The 27,074-nt window shown below is 39.9% G+C and overlaps 5 protein-coding genes across 11 annotated transcripts in view; 3 read left to right on the top strand and 2 right to left on the bottom strand.

Moving 5' to 3' along the window:
- Positions 1-1,522: 1,522 nt before the first annotated feature.
- Positions 1,523-8,129, bottom strand: uri1 (URI1 prefoldin like chaperone). Of its 2 annotated transcripts, none has more exons than XM_088379460.1 (11): positions 7,729-8,129; positions 6,371-6,405; positions 4,953-5,031; positions 4,680-4,815; positions 3,562-3,653; positions 3,415-3,478; positions 3,131-3,326; positions 2,849-3,053; positions 2,625-2,776; positions 2,299-2,539; positions 1,523-2,054 (listed from the first exon to the last, which is right to left on the bottom strand). In XM_088379460.1, exons 1-11 carry the CDS (start codon positions 7,804-7,806, stop codon positions 1,866-1,868), a joined length of 1,467 nt encoding a protein of 488 aa, XP_088235586.1. In that variant the 5' UTR covers positions 7,807-8,129; the 3' UTR covers positions 1,523-1,865. The 2 variants fall into 2 exon arrangements, with proteins under 2 accessions (XP_088235586.1, XP_088235587.1); XM_088379461.1 differs by lacking the exon at positions 7,729-8,129 and adding an exon at positions 6,871-7,706.
- Positions 8,130-8,395: 266 nt separating this feature from the next.
- Positions 8,396-10,600, top strand: LOC148396446 (protein C19orf12 homolog). 5 transcript variants are annotated; one of them, XM_088379510.1, is made up of 3 exons: positions 8,396-8,417; positions 9,288-9,450; positions 9,540-10,600. In XM_088379510.1, exons 2-3 carry the CDS (start codon positions 9,291-9,293, stop codon positions 9,803-9,805), a joined length of 426 nt encoding a protein of 141 aa, XP_088235636.1. In that variant the 5' UTR covers positions 8,396-8,417; positions 9,288-9,290; the 3' UTR covers positions 9,806-10,600. The 5 variants fall into 5 exon arrangements, with proteins under 5 accessions (XP_088235636.1, XP_088235637.1, XP_088235634.1 ...); XM_088379511.1 differs by lacking the exon at positions 8,396-8,417 and adding an exon at positions 8,433-8,586; XM_088379508.1 differs by lacking the exon at positions 8,396-8,417 and adding an exon at positions 8,593-8,918.
- Positions 10,601-11,449: 849 nt separating this feature from the next.
- Positions 11,450-12,735, bottom strand: uqcrfs1 (ubiquinol-cytochrome c reductase, Rieske iron-sulfur polypeptide 1). Its single transcript, XM_088379506.1, has 2 exons — positions 12,520-12,735; positions 11,450-12,172 (listed from the first exon to the last, which is right to left on the bottom strand). The coding sequence occupies exons 1-2, from the start codon at positions 12,629-12,631 to the stop codon at positions 11,562-11,564; spliced, it is 723 nt and encodes a 240-aa protein (XP_088235632.1). The 5' UTR covers positions 12,632-12,735; the 3' UTR covers positions 11,450-11,561.
- Positions 12,736-12,974: 239 nt separating this feature from the next.
- On the top strand, positions 12,975-16,114 carry rxylt1 (ribitol xylosyltransferase 1). Its single transcript, XM_088379704.1, has 6 exons — positions 12,975-13,194; positions 13,319-13,504; positions 13,632-13,734; positions 13,831-14,145; positions 14,328-14,498; positions 15,209-16,114. Exons 1-6 carry the CDS (start codon positions 13,050-13,052, stop codon positions 15,609-15,611), a joined length of 1,323 nt encoding a protein of 440 aa, XP_088235830.1. The 5' UTR covers positions 12,975-13,049; the 3' UTR covers positions 15,612-16,114.
- Positions 16,115-16,581: 467 nt separating this feature from the next.
- srgap1a (SLIT-ROBO Rho GTPase activating protein 1a) overlaps positions 16,582-27,074 on the top strand; it is a 41,925-nt gene continuing 31,432 nt past the window's right edge. Inside the window, exons 1-2 of one of the 2 annotated variants that reach the window (XM_088378052.1) lie at positions 16,582-16,671; positions 16,861-17,151. In XM_088378052.1, coding sequence (XP_088234178.1) covers positions 17,088-17,151 — 64 coding nt within the window. In that variant the 5' untranslated portion in view covers positions 16,582-16,671; positions 16,861-17,087. Of the gene's footprint in view, positions 17,152-27,074 lie in introns of both variants that reach the window. The other variant, XM_088378053.1, reaches the window with a different exon arrangement.

Below are 27,074 nucleotides of genomic sequence, written 5' to 3'. Positions count from 1 at the left end.
TTCCCTTCACATTTATTCATGACAGTATTTGGAGGACAACTTTTTACTTGTACTTGAGTCCGATTATTCAAAGGAAACCGTTCTTGAGAACAAATTTTGGTGCTGCACATTTATTGAATTATCAGAAGAGCTTGAGCCAAAATAATTGGTCAGTTTTGCATTGAATTTGAATGTGAAATGTTGCCAAGATGTGATATCACCTTGTATCAGAGGACAATGGATCACCTGAGCATGTCCCGCCATGTCCACCTGATGCTCAACTCCTTTACAGGCAATGCTGGAGTTATGTAAAATGTCAGCATTAAATACTATTTTAAATCACAAACTAAAATAAGCAGATAGACTCAACTGCTCTTCGATGCCCTTGGCATTTGCAGGTTTGGATTCCTCTCTCAAGCCTGAGCACCTGTCTGGATAACAATGTATGTTTGAATCCATAATCACACAACATTTAAAATCCCCCCACCCCTTAATCCTTGAAATGTAGATTTTGTGCGTTTCATCCCAGTTTATGGGCTCATTTTCTTTGAAAAGTAGTTCTGCTCTTTTGGAGCATACACCTTCGGAGATTAACCAACATTAAGTCCATTGATCTGTGTCTCACCAGCACAACGTTAGCATGTTAAGCATTGCCTAATCTGTCTCATGCTACCTGGATTTTCATGTTGGTGAAATAATCCAGACGATGGAAAATAAGGGCCGAGTCACCTCAGAATCTGTTTAAAAGCTTCTTATCAGAGACCTGCACTCCCACCATTAAACTAAAAAGGGCAATGATATAGACTTTCAAGCTCACAAGCTACGGATTTAATCAAAGCAGCTTGGGATAAAATGAAGTTTGGTGGTTTGGTGGTCGAGTACACACGCATGTCTGAAAACAATACAAATTGAGCCCACAACCATTTCAAGTCGTGTCTGGGCAATTATCAGCCTCAAAATCATTAGAGGGAGGCTTAAGACATTAGGAAGTGTCATTGAGTAATAGCAAGGGCCAGGTAGTTACACAACATGAAACCATTCAACTTTAAAGGATTAAACAACAATGTGGATTACATCTATTTGGAACTGTGAAACTTAAATCTTAGAAATAACTACAATAACAAGAGATCATGAGTCTTTACTTTTCCAAGTCATATGAGCCTCAAATCTGAAGGTGTTTTCTCTGCCTTGTTTTAGTGAGACAATTGTAAACTAGTACACAATTGTGCATTCTTGATCATCTTTGTCCTAGTATAAACACTAGTTTTTAGCTAATGTTTTTCTGTAGTGATTGGTTACTGTTTTTTAGTAGTGCAGAATAAGGGGGGCAAAAAAAACGCATTTGTCTCACGTATGTATGGCAATGGCAGTTTGAAGACCAACGGTTTACATTCAGAATCAACCCTACAACCCTGACATGCTTTGTTAATATGCGTATCATCATTTTGGTTTTTGCCAAATTGTCACGACAAGCCATCTGCAAAGATCAGTCCAACCAGGTGAACGCAAAGAATTTCCTTCAGGCAAAAATAGGGAAGAGTGATTTATAAAGCAAAATCATTTATTTTCCTTTTCCATGAATCTTGTTATGTCTCAACATAAAGCTAGTCATAACCAAACGTTAACACACATTCATTAAGCAGGTCAAGAGCAGGAGAAAGATGAGCTATAACTGACACATGATTTATAATGTGTAGGCCAAAGAGGCAAAGCTTACAGTCCTACAAAACAACCCATACCAAAAAGAGAACCAAGACAGACTCACCATTTAAAATGTTGGTTAACTATTATATTGACAGAAACCGTGTCCATTTCGAAGGGTAGATTGAACGCTGTTTAAAGTAAGTAAAGAAGTGTAAAAGATTCCTTGTATTGCAAATAAAAAATCATTTCTGATGCATCCTGGCAGCTTTGAACTTGGACACCCGTTTTACAGGCTGCTGAGGAGCTTCCACGTCAGGCGCCACCTCCTCCAGTTTCCGCTCCATGATGGTGGGCAGTGCCGGAGGACCGATAGTAAGAAAGGGAACGGCCAAGGGCATCGAGTCTTTTTCCACCACGGTACCCGAGAAGGCCTGGACAACAAAGACATAAATAAAACATTGCAAATTGCCTGTTGATCTGCCTCGCAATTAACTCAAGTCAGTACCAGCTATTTTCAGACCCTTTTTAGCCTAACTTTCAAAACCGTGTGGAGTCTGCCATTACAATAATGGAGGGCACCCTTGATAAAACATTCTAAACTGTCAGAGGTCACAGGACCCAAAGGTATAAAGATCACAAATCAGTGAGCTAAAAACACAGCCAGGTCTTCTTCACCTCAAATTGTTCTACAGGATGCGATGGTATTCTCTTGGAGCTGTCGTCCTCGGCAAGGCTGTCGCTGTTGTCGCTGGGTGTGCTCTCATCGTGGCTGAAACTACGGCCCATCATCCGACGCTCGTCCATGTCTGCTGCGCTGCCCTCGCTTGTGTCGCTGCACACGCTGTTCTCGCGGCTACGTGACTTTAGAATGGACTTCTTGGGGATGGGCTCCCCGTCCTTCACATCCACAAACAACCTGATGGGGAAATAATATATAAACTCAACATGTCCAGAAAAATGGTACTAAATGTAGTTTCACAACACAAACATGCTGGTTCCACCTGTAGATGTCTGCAGGTGTCTGGATTTTGTAAACTTCATGATGAGAGTGTCCGTTTTGGTGACCGTTTTTCTTTTTCCGCTTTGAATGTTCCTTTAGTTCTTTCCGTTCGCTAAACTTCAGAGTGGTGTTTTTACTTGTGTTGATCCTCACCTAAAACAGAGCGGGATCTGGGTTTAGCCTGGGAACAAATTTCCAAAACAACTTCCCAGTTATCACACTGACCTTTTTGGGCTCAACTGTGTGGGAGAAATAAATGGTTGGCAGATTGTGGTGCTCTTCATCTTCTTTTATTTCTCCACTCGAGGGCGCATGAACATGGTGTTTCAGACAAAGTCCATTTACTGGAGGAAGGGAGTCTGTCTCAATCTGCTCCTCCGAAGAAGAGGATGATGTGTCCTCCCCGCCAACGTCTGTATTATCAGACAAGCTAAAGAAACAAACTGTAATGAATGACCAAAAAAGAGCACACCATTGTTACGTGAAACCACAGATGTGGTCATGTACCTGTCCCGCTCATTTTGTCGTTCCTCGAGTTGCTCAAGCTCATTCAATCGAGCCCACAGCTCCTCCTGTGTCATGAAACTCTTTGCGCTGCTGTTTTGTTGGGTATCTTCCCCACTTCCTTCGTTCTCCTCTTCCAAATCCAACACGGTTTCCAGTTTAGGCTTGGAATTTGGTCTGTGAGCCACTCTACGCTTTCCTAAAAGTAAATGTTTTCATAATGTCTTGACATTTAAAGATGATTGAATTTTGTGTAAAATTCATCAATGTGCTGGCAAAGATGATACCTTGTGTGACAGTGGCCTCGTCCTTTCCAATCACCTCTCTGATGTCAACATAGTCCCCTTTTTCCTAAAATACAAGCAGGGTCTATAAACGTATTGGCTTTCAGAGAAGTTTCTATACTGTGTTGATTTCAATATAAAGCAACGTACATTTACAATATTTTCCCAGTCCTTCACCATTCCTACTCTGGCTTCAAAGTTTGTCATTGTCTTGGACAGGCCACAAAGTTCATTCTTTACATCTGCAACAAAAGGTTAGTTAGAGATATTAAAATGGGCACACAGATGAAACGTCTAGCTGTGAGGTGAGGAGAATTAAACTAAACTAAGCATTTTACAGAATGATTGAAATGCCTAAAATCCGCTGCAAGAGGAGGGCGGGGGCATTATGACACTAAACGGTACAAAATATCCTCTGGCCCGAATACCACTCCGGATCATTAAATCTTCACAACAATTAAGCCCTTTTACAAAACGCAAGCAGAGAGCCCTTGTTTCCATGGCAATGGGGAGCCCCTTCAGTGTGTGCATCAAGTGGAAGTGAGAAAAGGTCAAACAGAGAAGGCCTGACAAGTCCATCGCTGTCTGACACATTTCAGCTCGCGATGTTTGCATTACAGCACTTAACTCTGTAATAGCGGGGCAGGCAGGGGCATAAGATTTGGTGATAAATTTGGGGGGGGGGGGGGGTACAGATGACTGAATGGCCTGTGGCAGGACATTTCTGCTTCACTAAACACTTAATATTCTCATCAAAGACTGTCACAAGAACCCCATCCTAATCATTCACATTATTATTCTCAATTTCACTATCCACACAGATGAAGAAGAGGGTGCAATTACAGCAAATACATACAGTAGTGAAAAATTCACATTACACAAAAAAATTATTTAAAATATAGCTGCAAGCAGCAATGCTCAGGCTCCTTGCACCCACTTTATCAGGATGATTCCTCAAAACCATCGTCAAATATTGACAGCATAATGTACACAAAAACTGTTGAGGGTTAATGTTTTCACACTTTTCATTGGGGTGCTATAGAGTGTGTGTGTTCTTTTCAATATCAACTGGGGATTAAAGATTGGGAAGCACTGCCACAAATAATTCCACTTGAATGAGGTTGCAGTAATGTCAGTCTTTTGGTAAACAGTGCTATTGTGATTGATATAACAGTGCCCTCTGCTGGGTACAAAGGTTTCTTTCTTTTTTTTTTTTTAGACTAACTTGTGCCATGTTTTCTTTCACAGGGGTGCTTAACAAGACTCACACTTCATCCTGTGGTCGACAATTTTCTCAGCTTGCTTGGCAGAGCACTTAGCAAACCAGTTGTCACCAAGCAGCACGGTGACCTCATTCGAGTGCACCAGCTTCCCAGGCATGAAGGCCATCGGGCCAAACGGCACCTGCTCAGAACAGGGATGCAAATCGTCAGCAGAAGTTGAGAGACATGATTGCAACCAAAAAACAAAGCCAGATTTACATAAATGCATTCATTTATCCCTCTTACGGTTGTATAGTATTCACAGATTCTAACACTCACCATGATATCATAAGACAGTCTATCCGGAAGCGTTTTGAGGCGTTCTTTCAGGGCATCATAATCACCTGACACCTTTTCCCTATAGATTCATGGACACAGAAGTAATGAGTGGCAAAAAAAAAAAAAAAAAAGTACCTACTTTGTTTTGGCTCAATTCAACAATGCGAGGGGAAAAAGACATTTTGTACCTTACTCATCTGGCCACATGAGGTCACTGTAAATCATTTGGATTGGATGGAAACAAGTTTTCTTGTCTAAGTATGATCGGTTGGCTGAATTGAGCCCACTCGCTATTTCCATTTTTCAAATAAATTAATATTATTTTTTTTAAATGTATTGATTTGACCAAACAATTGGTGAAACATTTATGATGACATGAATTGTAATACAATTAGTAAATGAGATTAAATGATTTTAAGTCAAACTAATTAAATGACATTTTGCATCTTAACTTCCATTTTTTAAACCATATCTACAAATGACCTGGAACATCTCTCCATTATAAAAATCAAATGTGGCCTTTTGGCACAAATGTTTGCCTACCACTGACCAAACACAACTGTCTTATGTTGCGGAATTTACTGAAATTTACTTTCAGCAATCTGAAGAGAGCACAGAGTATGGCCTGAATTTTGCCAACAGAATCAATGAAGTATTTATCTAACTAGCTCCCTTACATTAATAACAACAACAATAAAGGGCAACAATTCAACAATTGTATGCATTGCAGATAATACAATTTATTTTCATTTAACATAGATTTTCAACTACAGTTTTCCAGAAACGTTCAGCACCGCCCTACAGTGTCCAGTCACTTCAAACACATTAATTGTAATGAAATTAGACTGCAGTGAAGACTCAATCAGTAACGGTTCACTCGCAGGTATTTTTACTTCATCTACCAGATTGTGGCTCCCCGTGCTTGACTAACACCCACTCCCTATCGTCTGTTCACATAAAGGAAAAATTTCAAGTCTGTAGGATATTATGCAGGACATCTGGATTCCATGAGTAAACTGCTTTGCAACAGCTTACTGAACAGAGGTGTAGTATATTGACTGCATATTTGTGATCACGCTGGTGTTCGCTAAATTAATACATAGAGTTTAGGACAGGTACACCGGATTGTGTTATTCCTTCAAGATTGTTCCTTACATTAAAAAAAAAAGAGAAGGATGACAGCCAATCACAGCTGCAGGAATTGGTGGCTGATTTCATTCATTCATTCAATTCATTTATATTCATTGACATCTAATATCTAAATAGAAATTTTTGTTACGGAAATTTGCTTCAAAAGGTTTTTCCTTGCTTTAATCAAACTTTTCTGTAAGTTTGTTTATTCAACTTTGCATTATGTTCTACGAGTGTGTCAACAGCTCAACATTGCCATTAACTACCCTTATTTTTGTGATACTCACCAATGCTGAATCCGACGTTCACAGTCTTTCACCACCTATTATTATTAGGAGAGAAATTCATAACATATGATGATAAACAATTGTAGATGCAGAATTGAAAATACATTTCTGGAAAATTACCACTTTTTACTTGTTGACTGATTATGTGGAACAACTGTCAATTCATACACTGTGAAATGTAATCATTAATTCATTCTATATTGATTCGTGCTGAAAGTTGACCTGCTACTGGTATCCACAGCTGGAATGTGGTTGGGAAAAAAAAAAGTTTCATAAATACAGCTACTGTCTCAACATAGGGTGCCTTAAAATCCAGCAAAAGATGGGTCTATAGTGTATCTTCACAAAGAATGCCTCAGGAAGAGGTCTTCAATTGCAGATTTAAGAGGTGTGGAACTTTTAAATGATCATTCTTTTGGTGTTCTTCAAATTCCTGTTTCACACAAAAGACAATCATACTATTTTTTTAAGGGAACATGGAGACAATCATTCACACTCACATTCTCAACTATTAGATCCCTCAATTTTAGAACTTCAGACTAAAAAATAAATAAATCAAGCATCAGAACTGGGAGGAAGACACGGACCGAGCTGCATGATCGACAATCATTCAATCAATCAAAATTAACGCAAATACGCGTCCTTATGATGCACTGTAAATACAATATTTTTTGCTCTTGATTCCCTGTCGGCATAACTGCTATAATAACGCCTTTTATAATTTGTCATTCAGCAGCGTTATGACCACAAACAAACACACAAAGGAAAAAGGCAAATAACAGCCGCTGAAATCGTCATTTAGGGGATAATTATACTTATGACGCAAGACAAACAAATTGTGCAATTACGAAAATATCGTGCACGTCAACGCCAATTATTAGTAGGCGTGGAAAATAGTTTGCACTCCCAGAGCAGGGGCGTTTGCATGCTTAAGAGTTGCACGCTACGTTAGCTGACTTAGCTAGTTAGCTGACTCGTTCACTTTTGTTTACCCACAGCAAACACGTAAAAGTGAAACTGACAGCCTCGTCTCAACTTGATTAATTTCACGTCAGGTTTAAATAAAACAAAACATGACTCTTATTCATTTGCTTTTTGGTCAAAATGACTGACAAGTGAGTTCAAGTGGCATGTTATAGGAAGGTTCTAGAAAATGGAACGTCAGTGGTACAAATCTGACGTGACATGATGGTGCGGTAACTGGTTTAGCAAGTCGTCTATTTATCTTGCACAAAGGAACAAAAGCTCATGCAATCGTGGGAAAACCCCCGTCTGGTTCACCGCATGGTCAGCTAGAGGGATTTTACTCGCCTTTAATATTCATTTTATGTGCTTAACCATTATTACGTACAAGTTACCTTTTCGTGTTCCTCTCGGAGCCTGGTCACTCCGCCGGGGTCCTCCATGTTGATTTTTGTCGTTTCGACCTTTATCATCCCAAGGGCACAAGATTTTTTGGGGGGGGATACTTTTGGTGAGCCAGAAACAAAGCTCAGGGGTTGTTTTGAGTCCTAAAGAAATGTTTATGAATGCAGCAGGAGCTTCTCCTCGGACCCACTTTAGTTGAAGTCATCAACGTGACAGCGGCGATTATCCACACTTTCGGAAGTAATAACATCTCACACTCTCATTTCAGGATCCCCGCATCATTCCCCTTAAAAAGAAAAGGTTTCGAGACGATGTCCAACGAAAATATTTCCTCTTCGTTGTCTGCACCACGAGCTCCAGAATGACACTGACTGGCGCTGTAGCTAAAGCAAAACATCCTGTTTTATTTGAGAGCTCCTTTCACAATAAATTATACTTGAAAGAACTGGAGAAAAAAAAATGACTCCAACGAATTCTTCACCCAAAATAATATCTGAGAAAAACACACAATTGAGTTCCAATTGGTTAAAATTATTTTACTAGCACTATACCGTGTTGTAAAATTTGAAGTTGTAGTTATGCTTTTGTTTTGAAAGAAACGTATTTCCTGTCAACTCGTGTAATTTAGCACACTATACATTATCAGTGCATCGAGGGTAGCGTGTGCTTCGACGTAAATGTAAACAAGATTTTCACCTCGCGTCAGTGTCGGTTATTTTAAAATAATATAAATTAATTAATTAACACACATCATTACATAATAGTAGAGAATGAGCCACTGAAGGAATCAAGTCTGAATTCCTGTTGTTGGTTGGTCTTTATTTGCATCAGCTTCCACGACCTCGCGAGTAAATAGTAAAGTTTGATGTTGTGTAAGGCAATGTAGGGCTAATAAAGACTTCTTTAGGAATAAATCGAATTTAAAAGACATGTTTTGCTATAGTAGTATGCACGACTTTATTATTTATGTCATAAATTACCTACACCGGTTTTTAAAAAAGAGACGGAATAGCCATCACGACGCTTATGATTCTCAGCATCCACGCCACGTGATTATCCACTTCCGTCTCTCCTCCTGTGTTGACACACGAAGTCAAACGACCAGACTGCTGTACGGGACATTTAATTTTAGATAAATAACACATATTTAACCGGTATTAATGAACTCCTAACAATCAAGGTACGGTAACCCACCGGCATGTATGGTTATTGCCTTTTATAAGAGGAAATTAATGTTCTTCACACGGGTTGTTGTAGTCATCTAATGGTTTGTCTCCAATCAACTATATAGTATCTGGGTTTCTTTTTCTCACTGTTGTCTTTTTGTCTGTCTGCACGTCTAAAACGTCTCGGTCTGATAGCATATTCCAATAATCAAGAAGGTGCAATAATTCCCAGAAATTTGATGCAAAATTTTAATCCCTACCTTTTATGATCAGTGATTATAAATGTAATGTTGTGAAGCTAAATAGCATTACTTACACACATTGTAAAAATTGTTTCAAAAATAAATTTAACTAAACGGTGTTCTGTAATTTCCATAATGCAGAGAATGTGTCATCGGCTTGAAGATATTATGAAGCTGTGCTGTGAGTTATCTACTGATAAGCAGATCCAGACCACAGTCAAGGGTTCAGGAAAAGGGGCAGCAGCAGCTGGAAGCATGGCCTTTGCCGGAGGCTTGGTCGGGGGTCCTCTTGGTATCGCAGTTGGTATGTAACACACTGTATTACTTATATAATGGTTAATGATTCAAAATATACACATGCAGTACAACATTTTGAACCTTGGCTCTCTCCAGGCGGTGCTATTGGAGGCCTTCTTGGCTGTTGGCTGACCAGCGGTCAGTTCAAACCTCTTCCTCAGGTCATTATGGAGCTCAGTTCTCAGCAGCAGCAGAAACTATACGAGGATCTGGTTGCCATCCTTGGGGACATTCAATGGACCGATGTGGCACAGCTAACTGCTCTTGTCTTAAGCAATTCTACTCTGAAGCAGCAGCTCACTGCTGCCCTCCTTGGCTTTGTTACGAAGGAGCTCCAAGCAAACGTGCACTATGTTGATTAGTGTGGATAAGTCCGCAGGCTCCACACCCTAACTGATTGATAAGGACATGATTTTTTTTTGTGTGTGCACATCCAGAGACTGCTGAATGCTATCCACAAACTGCCGATAACACTGATAACACATTTAAGTGTTGTAAATTGTGCCATTGCCTTCATTTATTTATTTGATTTTGAAGCAAACTCATCACTAGCCAACACCAAAATCATCCTTTTGTGAAGTTAGGTTTTATATCTGTTTATTGGGTATCCTTTACCTGGGAATACAAATATGTTTGATGACATTTCTAACATAATTTTTACATATTTTTCATATTTTGTGTCATTGGCAGCCAGTCTACCATTCAACTAATAATGCACTTCTATTACCATTGACCAGTGTAGGGATAATTTTGGTCTCAACGATCATGTCTATTATGAATCATTTGACTACTATTAGTGAACTTGCATTTAAATGAAGGGTGATATATTTATTTGTCAAACTGCACAATGTGACTTACCAGTAGGTTGAATTGAATTACAAAAGGAAGGGGAAAAAAATGCTTGCAGCAGTGGCATTTGTTTTGTGAATGATCATGCACACTAAAACTTGGGTTGATATTCTTTTAAAGTCTGGAAAGGCATGTAAATAAAATGATGCACAAATAATCATTCCCTAAGACTGCTATGAATATAGAACCACCATTTCATTTCCATTCAAATTGTTTTTGGTTTTGCAGGTTTGATATATCCATCTCATGGAAACTAAACTTTTAATAACACTGTGTGAACAATAAAACCTTCCTCAGATGAAAAATAATATATATTTTCCACTTTTGTATTAGATAGCATGGCCCATAACAATTTAGCATCTCATTCACATTAACCATTTTGCATTCTCCGGTGTTGCTAAATGAGGTAACACAAATTATTAAGATTGGCTCTCAATACGATGCAGTGGAGTTATACATCAATGTAAACTACAAATTCAACTCAAAGTGTTAAATTAACTCTATTGAATAATACAATTTAAGATCGAGCATATGAGGTGAATTTTTTTTTACAAAAGCAGGTTCATAATTTAGTCACTTTAGTCGCTTACCTTTAGTAATCCATTGCAGTGGTGGGTAGTGAGGGCCAACATGGTCTTTTTCGCTGGCTTCGACACTACCACAAACACCAACCCACATTTACAACCTAAAAGCCCAAGTATTAACATTGGTTATATAATGGTATTATGAACAGTTTTTTCTTTTGAAAAACTTTCTTACTGCTCTGCCTCTAATCAGTACTATGACCAAGGCCTTTCAGAATCAGTAGTGATGGTTAATGTAAATTTTAGTTTTTTTCCCCAATTTGATGTCCACTTCCTTAAACGAGCCAGCCCTCATATTTAATGTCCACTTGATTGGTTGGGAAAAGCAAAACTTGTGAAACCAACTTAGATAGCAAATCCCACTTAGTGTCTCCGATGCATTTTGTTTCTTTTAAAATAGTATTGAAGAGTTTTTTGTTTTGTGGTGATAGTCCAGGTATTTGTGGTGAGTTAAGTAAGTTAAGTGAGGTACCTAAAGGCTCAGGTACCCAATGCATGACCCCCACCCCATCTGTTGAAACTAAACATAGTGATAAGAATTTACAATGAGAATAAAAATAAAACCTGCAACAATACCATAGGAAACTGGAATTTATTGATGATTGCCACCTCCACCTTGTACAAGAGTCATATTTCGAACATATACTACAGTAGGGGGTAAGCTGGTATAATAGTGCTCTAATATTTATCCCACCACAACGGTGTCATCATCTGGGAACTCATAGTAGGGAACCTCTAGGTTAAGAGGAGCAGGCCCCTTTCTAATTCTTCCTGAAGCGTCGTAGTGGGATCCGTGGCAAGGGCAGTAGTAGCCGCCGAAGTCACCCGCATTAGCAATAGGCACACATCCCAGGTGGGTGCACACACCAAGGACGATCACCCATTTCGGGTTGAGCACTCTATCCTTGTCGTGCTGAGGATCGCGGAGCTCTCCAAGATTCACAGCCTCCTCTGCGACAATTTCCTTCTCGGTGCGATGGCGGACAAACAGGGGTTTCCCTCGCCACTTGAAGGTCATGTTTTTGCCCTCTGGAATCTCAGTCAGCTTGATCTCAATCTTGGACAGGGCCAGGACGTCAGCTGAGGCACTCATAGACGAGACAAACTGGTGGACAACCGTTTTGGCTGCGTAGATGCCAACTACAGTGGTGGCCCCTGTCAACAAGTAGGAGAAGGCCCTCCTTCCCTCGCTGCTGTCTTGAGAGGACTTGTTTGGGTCGATGACTTCAGGGCGGCGGTAATCTGTAAAATCGGGGATTTTGATGTCTGTATGGGCGAGTCGGATTCCTCCAGGAGCTATAATCAGATAATATAGATGGTCATATCCAGACACATCAGTTCAAGACAACGCACACCCAAATATATTTTATTGAAAAAGCAGCTGGATAAATATTAAAACTAGTGGAGTCCTAAAAACAAAAAAACAATCGTTGACGTACAGACGTGTACATATGTCCTACAACGAACGATCTATGAAGAATGCTTTAAATCCAGGGAGAACATGCCAGGTGACATGACACATGACACTTGATCAAGTTACAATTAAAATTATTACGGTTCGTCTTTGTGGTTAGATTCGGGTTGTTGAACAGATAAGCTGCAGCTGACGTTAGACGAAGACAGGCCCAGTGAACGTATCTTACCCGTAGCAGGAACCAACTCCTTAACTCCAGATAACACCACACATTTGGCTGTTTGCTGTGTTCCGCGCAACACTGGGGCAAGAGCCCCAAAACGACCAGCAAATGTCATCATTTTCGCTCGATAGAACAATTGTTCACCCCGTACTGGGGACACGACCTTGCGTGAAGAAATCTTGTGCGTGTCTCCGTATTCTTACACGTCGGAAACACTTTCTTGTGAAAGGTTCCGCCTTGAATTGTGACCGTCCTACACCGGTTCTTTTTTCAATGCCTAAGTGAGTAAATTCCTTTTTCCAAGAACAAAAAAAATCACAAATTTACAAGATAAAAAGAATACATTTTTTCACATTTAACATGAATTTAGTAGAAATAAATATCGCTTCATTATCATACAGCTGTTTAAATGTCATTTTTAAACAGGCATATCTTCAAGGCAACTTCCCCCGTGATGTAAACAAGGGTCCTCTCATCCCCCACAAAATGGAAAAGGTTCATAATGGTAACATGAGCGACCATAGAAAAAGAGAAAAATGAAATTTCCAAAGAGAAAGTTATTTCTTTTAATAATTTTTGCTTATGTAGCATTTTCACTATACGCTGCATACAATGTGTTCTTCAGCACTAAAGTCATATCCCGCGTTCACAGGGTGGACACGAAAGAAGCAGGACCCCCTGGTATTTTCACCAAAATATACAATCCAATCGCTTTTAAAAAGAAATAGTTGCAGTACAGTCACGGGAAAATATTCGACTGAATCAACAAAACGCTTTTTCCAAACTGTGTCTGTTTTGCTTGCAGGGGGTGTTCGAGATGGCGGAGCTGCTCCATTCATTGGGGATGAGTGGAATCCATGGGAGGGTGAACAAGTGGAGTACAACTCCGCACTGAACAAAAGACGAGAGGCCTTCAAACAACATATGGCAGAAATCGAAAAGAACAAACCCAAAAGATACAAGGTGCAAATCTGGGGTAAAGCAGCCATAGGTGAGGCTTGTTGTGACATTATTTATTTCCGTTTATCCTGAAGGGTTTATGCTAAACAACTATTAGTTGCCATACCTTTCGCTGCTACTGGTACTACTATTAATAATAAGTCATTTTCCCCCATCAGGACTTTATCTTTGGGAACATATTATGGAGGGACCCCTCAATCCAACTGACAAGATAGCGCAATGGATAGAGGGTGAGCTCCCGTCAAGCAAAATAGATTTCAGGTAACAGGTGTTGTTACCCATGTTGTGAACACTGAAGCCATAACGCGTTAAACAGAAAGAACCACACTATTAATTCATTTCCTCCTCCATCTGTAGCTTCTACACAGGGCCTGCTGTAGTCCAAGGTCATGTACCATTGGATATGAACAGCCTAGTTCTGGTTCTGAATGGCCGTGAGCAGCAGAAGGTGGCGTACTCCACACGTTGGTTGGAGCACGTCCGGGCTTTGGTTCACTCGCATACTGTGTCTCACGTGGCTGTGGTCCTGCTGGGTGATGAGCACTGCAACAATGACTGGCTAGGGCCATACCTAAAGAGACATGGCGGTTTTGTGGACCTGCTCTTTTTAGTGTATGACAGCCCTTGGGTCAATGATAGAGATGTCTTCCAGTGGCCCCTCGGTGTTGCCACGTAAGTCATTCTGAGATGTTCACACCTACGGGCTTCAATTAACCAAATGTGCATGTTTTTGGAATGTGGGAGGATGATAGAGTAGCAGAAGAAAATCCAGCGAGAACATGCAGTCCACAAAGGAAGGCGAGAGAAGTTTCAATTAAATGCACTTTATTTTACATGTCATGTTTCTTGTTCAGATACAGGCAGTTTCCCATGGTCAGGCCCAATGCTGAGATGATCACCTCCAAGAGGCCACACCTCTGCAACTTCCTTGGTACTGTTTATAAGAATTCTTCTAGGGAAACACTCATTCAGGTTCTGAAACAGTCCGGTCTAGAAAAGGATTGCATCACCACTGCCAGGGAGAAGTAAGTTAGATTGTTACTAAACATTTCCCATCGTAGATTTCTTCTATTATATGACAATTTTGCACTTAACTCATGAAAGTAGTAAAAATTGCAGGCAAATGAGATAGAGACGCATTGGAGATGAGGGCAAAGAGACAGTTTGTGGATTTACCAGGTCTATTTTTGATACATAATATATTAAATTCAGTTATCTTAAATCTGGAATTTGCAAACAAACTCACAAAGTGAGCTACTGTTGTATTGCAATGCTGTGAGAGTTATTTATAGAACATTATTGTCATTTGCATTAGTGTTGGAACTGCATTCGTATCATCATGGAAGTTCCTTCAAACCTTCAATATATTTTTTAAATACACATTGTTTATCAACGACTACTGATCTCTCAAAAATGAGCTAGGTAATACAATTTTTATACAGCTTTTGTATTGAATCTCATTAGTATGTGAAATTGTATTTCATATATAATGATGATGTGAGTAATAGGCCGACAAAGACAATATGTATGACCTTATACTTTCCACAATAGACAGCTATGCTGAGCATTTGATACATTTAGACATGGAAAGAAGGAAAGGCATCAACCATAAGCATTTTATCCACGTAATTGAAAACCCATTTTGATTTTATAAGAATACATGAAATTGATATTTACCAAACGCAGCCTGCCTAACATATACCCATTTCCCTCTTGTCTCCCCCTGTACCTGGAGATGGCTCCCCCAGGAGACAGCAGACAGTTTAAAGAATTATCAAACCGCCCTGGCCCAGAGCGAGCTCACTCTCTGCCCCGTTGGCGTCAACACAGAATGCTATCGCATCTACGAGGCTTGCTCTTATGGCTCAGTGCCCGTGGTGGAAGATGTACTGACGCCAGGGACCTGTGCGGCTGGGCCCAGCTCCCCGTTGCGTCTCCTAAAAGCCGCGGGAGCGCCCTTCATCTATATTAGCGATTGGCGGGAGCTTCCTGCTATTCTGGAGAAGGAGAGAGGGATGAGTCAAGAGCAGAGGGTAGACAGGAGGAGGAGATTGCTGGAGTGGTACGCCACTTTCCGTCAACAAATGAAGGATCGCTTCACTGAGGTCATAGAGGAGAACTTTTTCAAAAGTGGCTGATTGTGTTTAAAAAATAACAAAGGTGACATCGGTGTGGAAAGCGGAGAAATGTGATTGCCTTCTAGTCTAGTGAACCTGGTGACAATGTTCTGTTATGTGCAGTTTATCTGAATGATATTTATGTATATGTTGTGAAGTTGTGGGAACCTCCAAGAGTTTTCTTTGTTGTTGATATTTATATTTTGACAGTGATTGAATGTGTAGTTATATAGAGTTTACAGATCATTGGAAGCATTTGCATACCGATGTCCATATATTTCAATAACATTTTGTACATGTTTGTATGAATTCAATGGGGTGATTTGTTTTTGTAGCAAGTGTGACGACAACGGTAAAAACAAAACAACACGGGAATGTGCTTAAAGGCCTTGTTTGAAACGTGTGCATAAGTGTGGAGTGTTGGAAATTGCATGTTCAAATTATTTGATAGTGTCTATTCTTTTCGTTGCTATGTTGCATGAATATAATTTTGTCAGTGCCATTAAATAAAAGTGAGTTTTTAATTAAGCCTTCCATCACCTATAAATGGTATCTTACAGACAATCTGGCGTTTCCCTGACTGTTCAAAAAGCAATATTGTATCCAGTAGATGGCGCACAGCTCCAATTTATAGGAGAAGTCAACAGTTGGAATCCGAGTATCACGCCATTCTTTCAGGCGTTGACGAGATGTTTAGCAAAATCCCTCACCATTTTAGTGATATATTTTTGAACACGTGTTTCTACTTTCCTCAAGCCATATTTTCATGTTGTGCAATTTTTAAACTATTTAGTATTAGGGTTGAATGCCTTCATTGTGTGTGCAGCTGTAATATTTTTTACTTGTAATATTAAAGTTTTGCCAATGCATGGTCTTAAAGAATTTCTTCAGTGGTACATTTCTTGCATATTTAACCAATACATTGTGCGTGTGAACGTGTGTTAGTGTTATAACCCCCCCTCCTGCCTGGCTCTCGCTGCCGTGTGTGCTGCGGTCGGCCTGCCTACTTGTCTTCCTCGCGCCTGCCCTGCCGGGAGTTAGAGGGGGAGAAACCTTCCAGGGAGAGCGAGAAGGGGGGGAGGTATTTGCGTGTGTCTTTACTCTGAACCACTTAAACCGGACACACACTCCAATTCAATTCGACTTTATAGCCTCCTTATGCGGCTTTTTGGGCACTGCTTTTCTACGCGGTGCTAACTACGAATGATGATCCGCTACTAAGACCCTGAAAACTTACGTGATTCTATTTGATATTTTTCTTTTTTCTTAGTTCCCTGTGATAGCAAGAGGCTGCCCTTGGCGCTGTGCGGATCTATTGGTTGGAATCGGATTGCGCATCGCCAGAAGGAAGATTATCAATGAAGTGAGCGTTTTCTCCTGGGAACTTAATCGTTCTGTTAGTCCAGTTTGGGATGAGTCCCCTTTTGTAACCCCCCGCCTGTTGACAAGCAGTTTAAAAAACATACACACATTCGTTCACCAACAAGCGGACGTAAGATGTCTTCGCCGAGGTTTAAAAAGGATAAAGAAATCATCGCGGACTACGAGAGTCAAGTGAAAGGTAAGAGGATTGAATTTCTTGAATAATTTGGTTTATAACGCGCTTTTAACGGGAGGGCTGTTTTTTTTTTTTTTTTACCCAAGCTAGTCCATCAGTGAGGCGTGAGCTCGTGATTTAAAAAGTTTGGAATGCATGACCTCCAGCAGTGCTTTAGTCAGAGACATGACCACGACTAACCGGTGTGACTTTTACGTAAGCATTTAGAAATAGAGAAAGCTCCATGAGCAAAAGCTTTGGAGATCTAATTGCACCCCCTTTTCCCATCAGACTATTTTCAAATTTTAAACTCTTGTTTATACAGTGTCGTACTATATTCAGCCTAAAAAGTCGGTTTAGGTCGTATTGGCATTGTACACCGAGGAAAAGCACATGCTGAGACAGAACACCTGTATGAAGATCCGATGTAATGCTGAGGGGCACTTGAAGTTGGTGCTTCTTTGTTTATTCCTGCATGCTGCACACATCCTAGACGCATACCACAGCGTGCTTTAGGAATCGTACGTGTGTGCAAGGATGCTGTTAGTAGGTATGACTTATTGTCAAATACAAATAGACTCTCACAGGAAAGACGGATTGGGTTGCTCCAGGGTAGCCATGGGGATTTGGCTTTCAGCCAACCAGCTCTGTTTATCCCAGCCTGTTTCATGCCACCCTTTACAGTGGAATACAATCCCGTGTGGGTCACTGGATAGACTACCATTTGTTAGAACTGTACTTCAAAACAATTTTAACCACAGGAAATGGTGGGCAGAGACATAATCTGTTCCAGGGTAAAACTAAAACCGCTATACAACCTTTATTAACTGTACAGGCATTGATGCCATCGCATCGTAGAAATGTCAATCCAACGATTTTTAATAATCTTTATGTACTCATTTGCTTGACATTACTTGTTGAGGCCGGTCAGCTCTCTGCAATTAGTGCCAACTCACATGATCTGATACTAATCCTATGATACTCACTTTGGTCTCGTGTGATATTTTCAGTATATCTTTTGGTGTTCTTTTGGAAAGCCAGAGGAAAAAGCAAACACATATCCTGAATTATTTCTTTGATGATTGTTGAACTGAGATCTTAATCTGTATGATGATGTCTTGCATAACACCATGTGAATTCTGCCCTAATTAACAATTGTATGACTTCCAGTGGTGTGGGATATTATTTTGGTGTCGATCCAATACCAATACCAATTCCATTCCATTTTTATTATTAAACTGTTAAAAGCTACGACATAGTTGGGCCAAATATTATTGGTTAATAAAGTCTGCCTTTTACCCATGAGTTACCAAAGTTCAGAAACTACTATGCAAAATTTTAATAAAATGTATCCCTTTGATTTTTTTGCATCTTATATGTGCTTAAAGAGTTCAAGTTGTTCAAGGTGAGCCACAAGCGCGAAACTGAAGCTTCGATATTGATCCTTTCGCGCTAGTATCAATCTGATATTTATACTGACTTAATGTCGATATTATCAATATTTTGATTGATTTCACCAGTAATGACTTCAGGGGCCATTGGACTACAAATGTTCCAGAGTGCTATTCACTTCCCTCTATGGAGCAACCGAGGGGGGAGGTTGTTGGCATTTTAAGTCAGCCAGCCGTGCTGCTTGAAGAGTTTGCATGTGCTGGCCAAAAGAATCCCATTTGCAAAAAATGTTAAGACCTTCCTTCTCCTCCTGATGACTAAGGCCTGTAACAGGGCATGATACATAGTCATAAGAGACGCAGCTCTAGAAATGATGATGAGAAACTTCCCATATGTCAAGTGACATAAATGCGCTGCTCAGAAAAGCTTTTGTTAGATCCAACACAAACTCTTTCTATGAATCCCCTGAGGGGAATGGGTGAGTAAATGGTTTTGTTTGAGTGATGTTGCAATTCAATTCTGATACCAACCAAGGCCTGGCACCCTTGAGTAATAATTTCATGGCGAGTAGGTAGGATACAATAGTAAACCTTTTACTTTGCGATTGGCCTACAATAAGTTGTGTTATTGAACTCAGATTTTTTTGTTTCAAGATGGACACATTCATCAAGCTTTGATTACAAGCCAACATTTGAAACATTACTTGGAAAACAATGAAGTAATACATTTAACGCCGATATTGCATAACAATCGAGACCGATGTTTGGACAATGTATGTTCTGGAACTCACAGAACTTTCTGCTTTTCAAGTATAAGCTTTTTTTTTCCTGTGTCTTGCTTATTTTATAAAGTTTTTGGAATTGCTGATGTTGGCTGCACACAAGGAGCTAACGTTTAAACTTGATCAGCAATTGGCAGATAAACCTAGCCACTGATTAACCGTTGTTTCATTTTGTGTAACCGTAACCAAGTGAGATCTGTGACTAAATTGCCCCACGTATGTTTCTACTTAACTCATGTTTCTTTAGCTTTTTTGGTTGGTTTTAGATCAAGAGCGAAAACATAGACAACATTGTGTTGAAATTGTGTACCTGCTTATGAAATAATATATTTCAGCATTTCAATCTGTGGCACAATACAAGGCAGATTTTGTTCAGGAATCCCTGCTCTAAAGGTCATAAGGTTAGTTCATTGGAGCAAGACTCATAACTCTCATGCTGCGAGCGGTTAAATGCATCTGATCTATTTCATGCGCACAGTTTTATTTTGTTTTGATGGGTTGTCTCAGTTCATGTATTTGGATCTAGCGCTAGTGACTCAGACAGTTACCGTATTCTGTTTTCATAAGACCCTGGATTTTGTCGCAGCACAAAGTTTTATGTGTTGCAGTGACATTACGTCGCATGCCTCCTGCAGTGGAGCTGGATAACCAGCGGCTCAGTGTGTTGCTTGCGCAAGATGCTAAAAACGAGTAACCAAGACAACAACTCTCTCTTGCACATAGTTTTAACTTCACAATGATCTGACAGCCATTATTATTGGTTGAAGCCACAAATCCATTAGCCATATAAAAATTGGATGCACTATTTGTTTTGTCCTTAATACCTCGCCGAAGTATCTGTTCGGAACTCTGTATCGGCAAATCCTACATGTACTGTAAAATCTCATGGATAACACGTATCTCATACACGTCATTTAGCGTGCTGTACTTAAAAGTACAACATTTAAAAGACTTTAGTTGCAGAGTTAGAGATTTAAAAGCTAAGTGAAACAGTTCAACAATCAACAAAAATAATCTGTTGTAACAATATTTATTATGTATTTTTCAGTGTCTTTTAATGGACCGAGTTTATTTTCTTTGCTCATTTCTGAGTGCACTTGCAATATAGAAGCTGTTATTTTTGTATGAACCTGATGCATTATTGTGTTACCTTAAAGCCAGCAGTATTATTCATATTCATCTTACTTTCTATTGTTCATTGGTTGATTTTGAGTAATTTGAATAGTGCAGTGACATTAAAAGTGCAGGCCTGTTGCTATCGATACGTTTAACAGGACAACGCAGCTATTGGCATGTCTCCAAATGCAGATTTGATGTCAAACACTCATTGTCTTGAGGTCATGACTTTATGGCGGCACGCATTGAGCTTCTGACAGGGGTACACCCCCCACACCATCATGAAGGCTGCCCTCTTTGACCTGCCTTCATTACTGTCAAAATCGGAGCCAATGTATCTGCAAACTCACTTCCAAACAGGTGTGTAAAACAAATGAAGTCACAATTGGAAAAAGCACTGATTTAAAGGTTATTCTTTATTTTCTTGTAACCCAGCAGAAAAGCTTTGATGCCACTAATCCTAAACAAAAAATGTTGGGGTTCATAAAGAATGTTGTTTTATTTGTGCGCAGTCGTCCGTAGTTGGTTAAATATGGAAAGTTATCTTAAGGCAAACAATTTATTCCAACGTTGAAGTTAAAATGTGTGTGTGTGTGTGCGTGTGTGTTTGTGTGCTTAGTGCATCCCCAGTTTGTGGTATGGAATTGGGTGTGGCGTTTCTGTGTGCACTGGTGGTTAAATGATGCTATTGATGGCCACCTCTGTGGCCACACATCCTTTTTGCAGCTTTAATAAACTCTGCCCAACACAACCAAAGCATCACTTTCCCTGCCGTCCCCGGATATATGTAGTTGCAACGCTCCAAAAAAAGAGTAAAAAATGGGTGCTTTTATAGTTGACACAGAGGTTGTGCAACAGCAGCACGAAAGCACACTCTCCATCATGCAGCTTGCTTTTTTAAAACAATACTCTTGCATTCTTATCATTAATTCACGGTATGTTATAAAGGGATTAAAGATTCAGTTATTGCCGTTGTTATTTACGCTTAACTACTCAATTTCAACAGCAGAAATGCACTATTTGAGTAGTCTTTTTTGAAACTGACAAATGATTTGTCAGTCAAAACCACTGTGGTGCGATGTTTCTACTTGAATAAATGTTGTCGAGTGTGGCAGGCACTGGCCTTTCAAAATAGGTTTGTATATTTGTCATGTTTTGCTGGACGGCGCCTCCCAGTCTCGCTACTGCTTTGTGTCATGCCTTAAAGTGGGATCCCGACTCGTGTGGTAATGAGAAGGATGTGATTGAGTGTAACTCTCCATTAGCTAATAGAAAGTACAACCGTGATAATAGAATTGGAGCAGACTTGGAAAGTGAACGGAAGAATTCAAATGAGGAGAGAAATTAACAGAACAGGGAGGGTCTAAGCAGGATTTCGAGAGATTTTTTCTGGATACGGACAACTTTAATTCCTTTGAATGGCTGCTGGACTCCAAGCAGATGGAGAAAAAGGAAGGCAGACAGACATACTTTGACCATCAGGCCATGCTGCTGCCTGCCACCTAGTAGGACTGGATTAGTGGCAATGAGATTGGGGGAAGGGGATGAGGCGCTATGAGGTCACTGTGAGACTAAAGCAGAAGTCATAAGAGCTGACTTATTTTAATCTTCATCTGTGTTCATCAGATTCATCTGCTTCATGTAAGATGTCCCATGTTAGTCAGATGAGCAGAAATCTGCTACTAGCACAATTTCTGGCTGCTTCCTTTTCCAAAGTTCACATTAACACTACATTTTTTGCAATAGTTATCACAATATTCACACCACAGGAAACAGTTTGGAATGTGGATGATTTTTGTGTTTGATCGAAGTCATTTATACTCAAAGACACTGTTCTCCGTAGGCTTACTGAGTGATTGACGTCATTCACATAGTAACACAAAATACAGTCTTAAATGTTAACAATATTAACTAAATTCACAGCTGTGAGCGCTTATCTGATCCAGGAATATTACTTTCCAACATTTCCGTTACATCTGGTTGGCTTGAGCGCAATTTAGAGAAAGAGATAATTATTTCCCAGGCAATTGCTCCTCCATTACGTCATCATCTTACTCCGATCCATCCCGAAACATGCGTGAGTGTTTAATTTACTAATCTTGTGACTTCTAATCATTCCTGCCCTTTTTTCCCTTTCTTCCACCAAGACCTCGTGACCTGAGTGAGGTCGGCTTTGTGGCGGCTGCCTTCATAATCAATAAGCAAGGACCACCCTGTGTGGAAGAATCCCATTCTGGCTGGCTGGCTGACAGCAGGCTTTTGTGCTATAAAAAGAAAAATGATTCCGTCATCCACTGGATATCTTTAATATTGATTTATTACTGCTTTAATCCAGGGGTTACCCCTTTACCTAAAAATCTTTGCTCAGCTTTGTCTGAATTTCCAAGACAAAATCAAGGCTCCAGGAGAGAGAGGATGAAAGTGGCATACACAAGGCCCGGTGTCCTGTTGTCCTTCATTTATGCTCCACGTACTACCTTTATTTTTTATGTTTCCAGTTATGGATACATGGCTATGGGATGCTAGCAGTCAAATAAAGAGAAAATAGTAAAGCTGTCAACCATATACCACTGCTCCAGTTTCCAGCAGTCATGAATGCTTGATGAGAATTTGAGTTCTGAGGTTTTTCTTCCTTGTCTAAGTCTGTAAATTCCAACTTTTTTTTCCATGACAAGCTACCAAAATGTTAATACATATTGGTGGCAGAGATTTTATTTTCATTGCGATGTATTACTGTCTCAAGTCGGCATTAATCACAGGCTTGTATAAAATGTGTATTTTGCATTTCTGAAGAGTTTCCATTTTCATCCTTCTTGTACAATGCTGGTCAGCTGTTTCCATGAGGAGCAATCTTTTTCTGTCTTTGGGCCTCAAGTCATATACAGTTGCATTTTTGCAATAGATGAGAAGAAGGAATAAAATAAAAAGGGCTATATATATATATATATATACATATATATATGTAGATAAATGTATAAAATTATATATAAAATAAAAACGCTAACCCAAGTACCTTCTCCATGTAAGGCACTAACTAATACAGTATATCTTCTTAGTCATCACCATCAGTGGACCTACATTTGCTCAGAGGACTTTGCAGCTTGCTCACGTCCACTGTAAAGTGTGGACATACCTCATCTAGCTCTCTCTTTAATCAGGCCATGTCGAAGACACCGCCGTCTCCCTAGGGGCTCATGTGTTAGCGGAGTATCCAAGTGTATGATGCACAGCAACCTGGCCGAGTTTGCACCACATGCACAACTGCATTGGTCTCACACACAGTCACGAAAGATTCTCTTAGCTCTGTTGAAGACAGAAAAGGCCAAAGACCTAGTCTTGCTGACTGCAGTGTAGCGAGACAAAGAGCATTGAAAGCTGATCTGCCTGTTCTTTTTCGTCTTTTCTTTCTCTCCTCTCTTTGTCCATTACTCTGAACAGCTGCCCTCTAGCCGATGGCATTCTCTAGCTGTGCCTCAGTCCTCATGCGGTAATCCTAAAGCATTGACTGGATTTGTGTGCTGCTATGGTCTATGAGAATAACTGGCATTGCTTTCACCTGTCCAGTCTTGTAGAGATGCTCATGCTTTAAGAATTACAAAGGACTTCGATGCTTTGACAAACATTTCTTTAGTAGAAGGCATGGCATCTCTTTGTCTGAGCGTCATCTCTCAAGTTGGCTCCGGTATTCCGAAAATTGGAAATGATTGCCCGTTAAAGGCACCCTGAGGGTAGGTGGGAGGGGAAAACAGTGCTTAACTCTGTCACTTCCTCCATAGTGACATACTATAATTATGTGGAAGTTCAGCCTTTGAGACAACTCCTTGTTCTCTCATCTTCTCTTTCTCTTTAGTAGTTTTTGACAGGGCTGATCATTTAGCCCCTTTTGTGGCCTCCGGTTCCCCCTGAGAAAACAAGTCGTCACTGTGGACATTCCCCAAAGCTTAGTTTTCACCGCCGATAGTTTGTGAAAAATCAATCACTGCTGCCCTGTTCCTTGAAGGGGACAGGTTGAGCTGTCTAACCGGTACAAATACGGTGGGGGTCAGTCAGTCTGAAACATGAGCAAGGACAAAAATGTGGGTTGCTTTACGTTAGCTTGCTCTTTGGTCTTTAAAATCAATCCCTGGTGAGGAAAAGGCTATAAAAGTTTACTGCATGAATGCTCGATAAAATATTGGTCCCTCCTTCTTGTTTGCATGGTCATCGATATGACATAAACATGCATTCATCCTAGCAGATTTCTTTGTGAGCAGGGATTTCTTAGGTGAACTTGAATATTGGGAAGGAGAAATGGAATATGCATTTGGATCCATGACTCACTTTCTAGCATCAAATTCAGCTGCACTGCAGCAGCCTCTCACGACCAAGACGGCCTCATTATTATGCCGTCTTGGTGCAGTTTTGCCTCTACAGATGTTGTTGCGTCATACTCGGGTGCAAATTCCCTCCCCAGTTTTAAAATCGCACATGAGACTTATTTAACAACTTGATCTTTGTTTGATGAAAGTAATTTTTAGGTCAGTGTTTCCCCAAGTTTTGTTGATCAAAGGTACGCATGATTTGACATTCTCACCATCGACCATCAAACAAAAATATCACAAAAAGTATGAACAAAACAGCCGTATAAATTGTATTGTAAGGATCTTGTCTTAATTTGGTCACTAATGCACTGACTGTGAAATCTTGGAAGATAATTTACTTTCTCTGTCAGCCACCATACTCCGCAGATATAAAAAAAGGTGTATTTCTGAAGAATTAAAATAATATAAAAAAAAATCAATGTCAACAACAGGAATAATAAATAAAACAATGCTGTGAACACACCTTGTGATCATTCTTTCCCTTTTCAACTTAAATGAAGACTTTCGACAGGGACACTTTCGTTTTAAAAAATACTGTGATTGCTGCCTTTCAGGTTGAAGGAGACATCTCGTTTTACTCTGCCATCACAGTTATTATTGTAGGTGTTGTGTTGGATGCATTTAATATTTTAAGATGTATTGTTTCTTTTCATTTATTGTGTTGGACTGCTGGCATGAGGGGGCAGTGTCCGAGGCTGTAATGTTATAAAGGATTGTAATTCTACACTTGCACAAGATATATTACACATTCACGGGTAGCGTTTCTGCTGTCTAATCAAAGATGCAAAGTCAATATGATGTGATAATATGTCAAATGACGGCGCTCTGTGAGTGACGGTGAGTAGCAAAAATCAAGTTTTTATTCCGCATATTCATTTGTAACAGACAGCATGCATCAGATTGGAATAAAAGTACACCCTTTTCAGAAGTCCTAAGTACTACTAGACATCCATCTATATGACAATGTGACAAATATTCTTGATTTGGCTTGTACTTATGTACATTGCAGCCCTTCGATTTATGAAAAAATTAATTTATGATAATTATTTAAAGTTGGCCTGACAATAATAACCCCAATCATTCCCTTTGTGTATCTCCCTCTTCCTTTCTTAAAGCATGCTTGCATTAAGTACGTGGCCTTGCTTCTAAAATTACAGGCCTGGTCTTGAATAGTAGGGTTGTTCCTCCCAGAGCCCTCTTGCTCCTCTGCTGGTTTAACCCCATCAAAGGCCCAGAAACCACACATCCTGTAAGGCACTGTTTTTTGTGGCGAGGTAATGGGAGGGGTGTAGCAAGCGGTGCTCACTGTTGAGACAGAAAACACATGACCAACGGATTGCTGTTTTTCTTTGCTGTTTAGTTGGTATAGCACAAATAAGAAAGGAAGGCAGATGTCTCCCATCTGTGTTTATGCCCTGAACACATAGTATCAGCTCTCCTGTGCTCTATTGTTGCTCTTTCCTGTAGAGTAGACTCTTTAAAATGCAATCTTACTCCTGATCCAACCAATGAAGTTATGAAAATAGTGGTAATCAACCACTTCATTATTCATACACGTTATTCACTCCGAGATCATCTTAATTGTCTGAACAAACTATTTTTGATAACCACTTACACAACAGGTTTTGTACAATTTAGCTTTTTCAGGAGAATGTATTCTTAAGTAAGACTGGCCAGGAGAGGAAGTTGCTGGTGGGGAGCCAATAATAAGTTTCGATAGAGATGCTGATGATAATTACATTGCATTGTGGGAAAGAGCCCTTAAATAAAAAAAGCTCTACTTTGAAACATAATGCTAGTCTCCATCTTGGTGGTATGACGAGAATGCTCTGTGCTATGTGAAAAGAAACACCTTGTTCTTCAATGTGACTTTTTAATAAACACTTAAAAACTGCCATTGAAAAACTGCATTGCTGTCTTTCAGGTCATATTCGAGCCTAATCCAGCATGAATCAGAAATTCCTTTTTAGTTAACTCAAATCAAACACGTGCACAAGATTTCTTACTTTGGGATATTCTATCTATGTGATATCTATTTCAGTAGAACAAAGTTGCTCTTTTCGTAAAGATTAATAGTAGTTAAATACATAAAAATGGCTTGCATGTCTGCAAAACATATGGCTCATCTCGAATGCAATTGATGTGGAATGTATAACACAATAAAGCGGAGCGGTTACTGCATCAAAACAAAATGACTGACTAGGTTTGATTGCATTAATAACACTTCTTCAGTATCTATGTAATTCACCTCTTTGTCATGAAAACATGCTTACTGAGACTGCTGGTTGGGATTCCAG

The sequence above is a fragment of the Syngnathus floridae genome, chromosome 6 (assembly GCF_059516105.1).
Source record: "Syngnathus floridae isolate MCC-2025c chromosome 6, RoL_Sflo_1.0, whole genome shotgun sequence".
In the NCBI taxonomy this organism is placed as follows: Eukaryota; Metazoa; Chordata; class Actinopteri; order Syngnathiformes; family Syngnathidae; genus Syngnathus; species Syngnathus floridae.
This window is presented reverse-complemented; position numbering and strand designations above follow the sequence as displayed.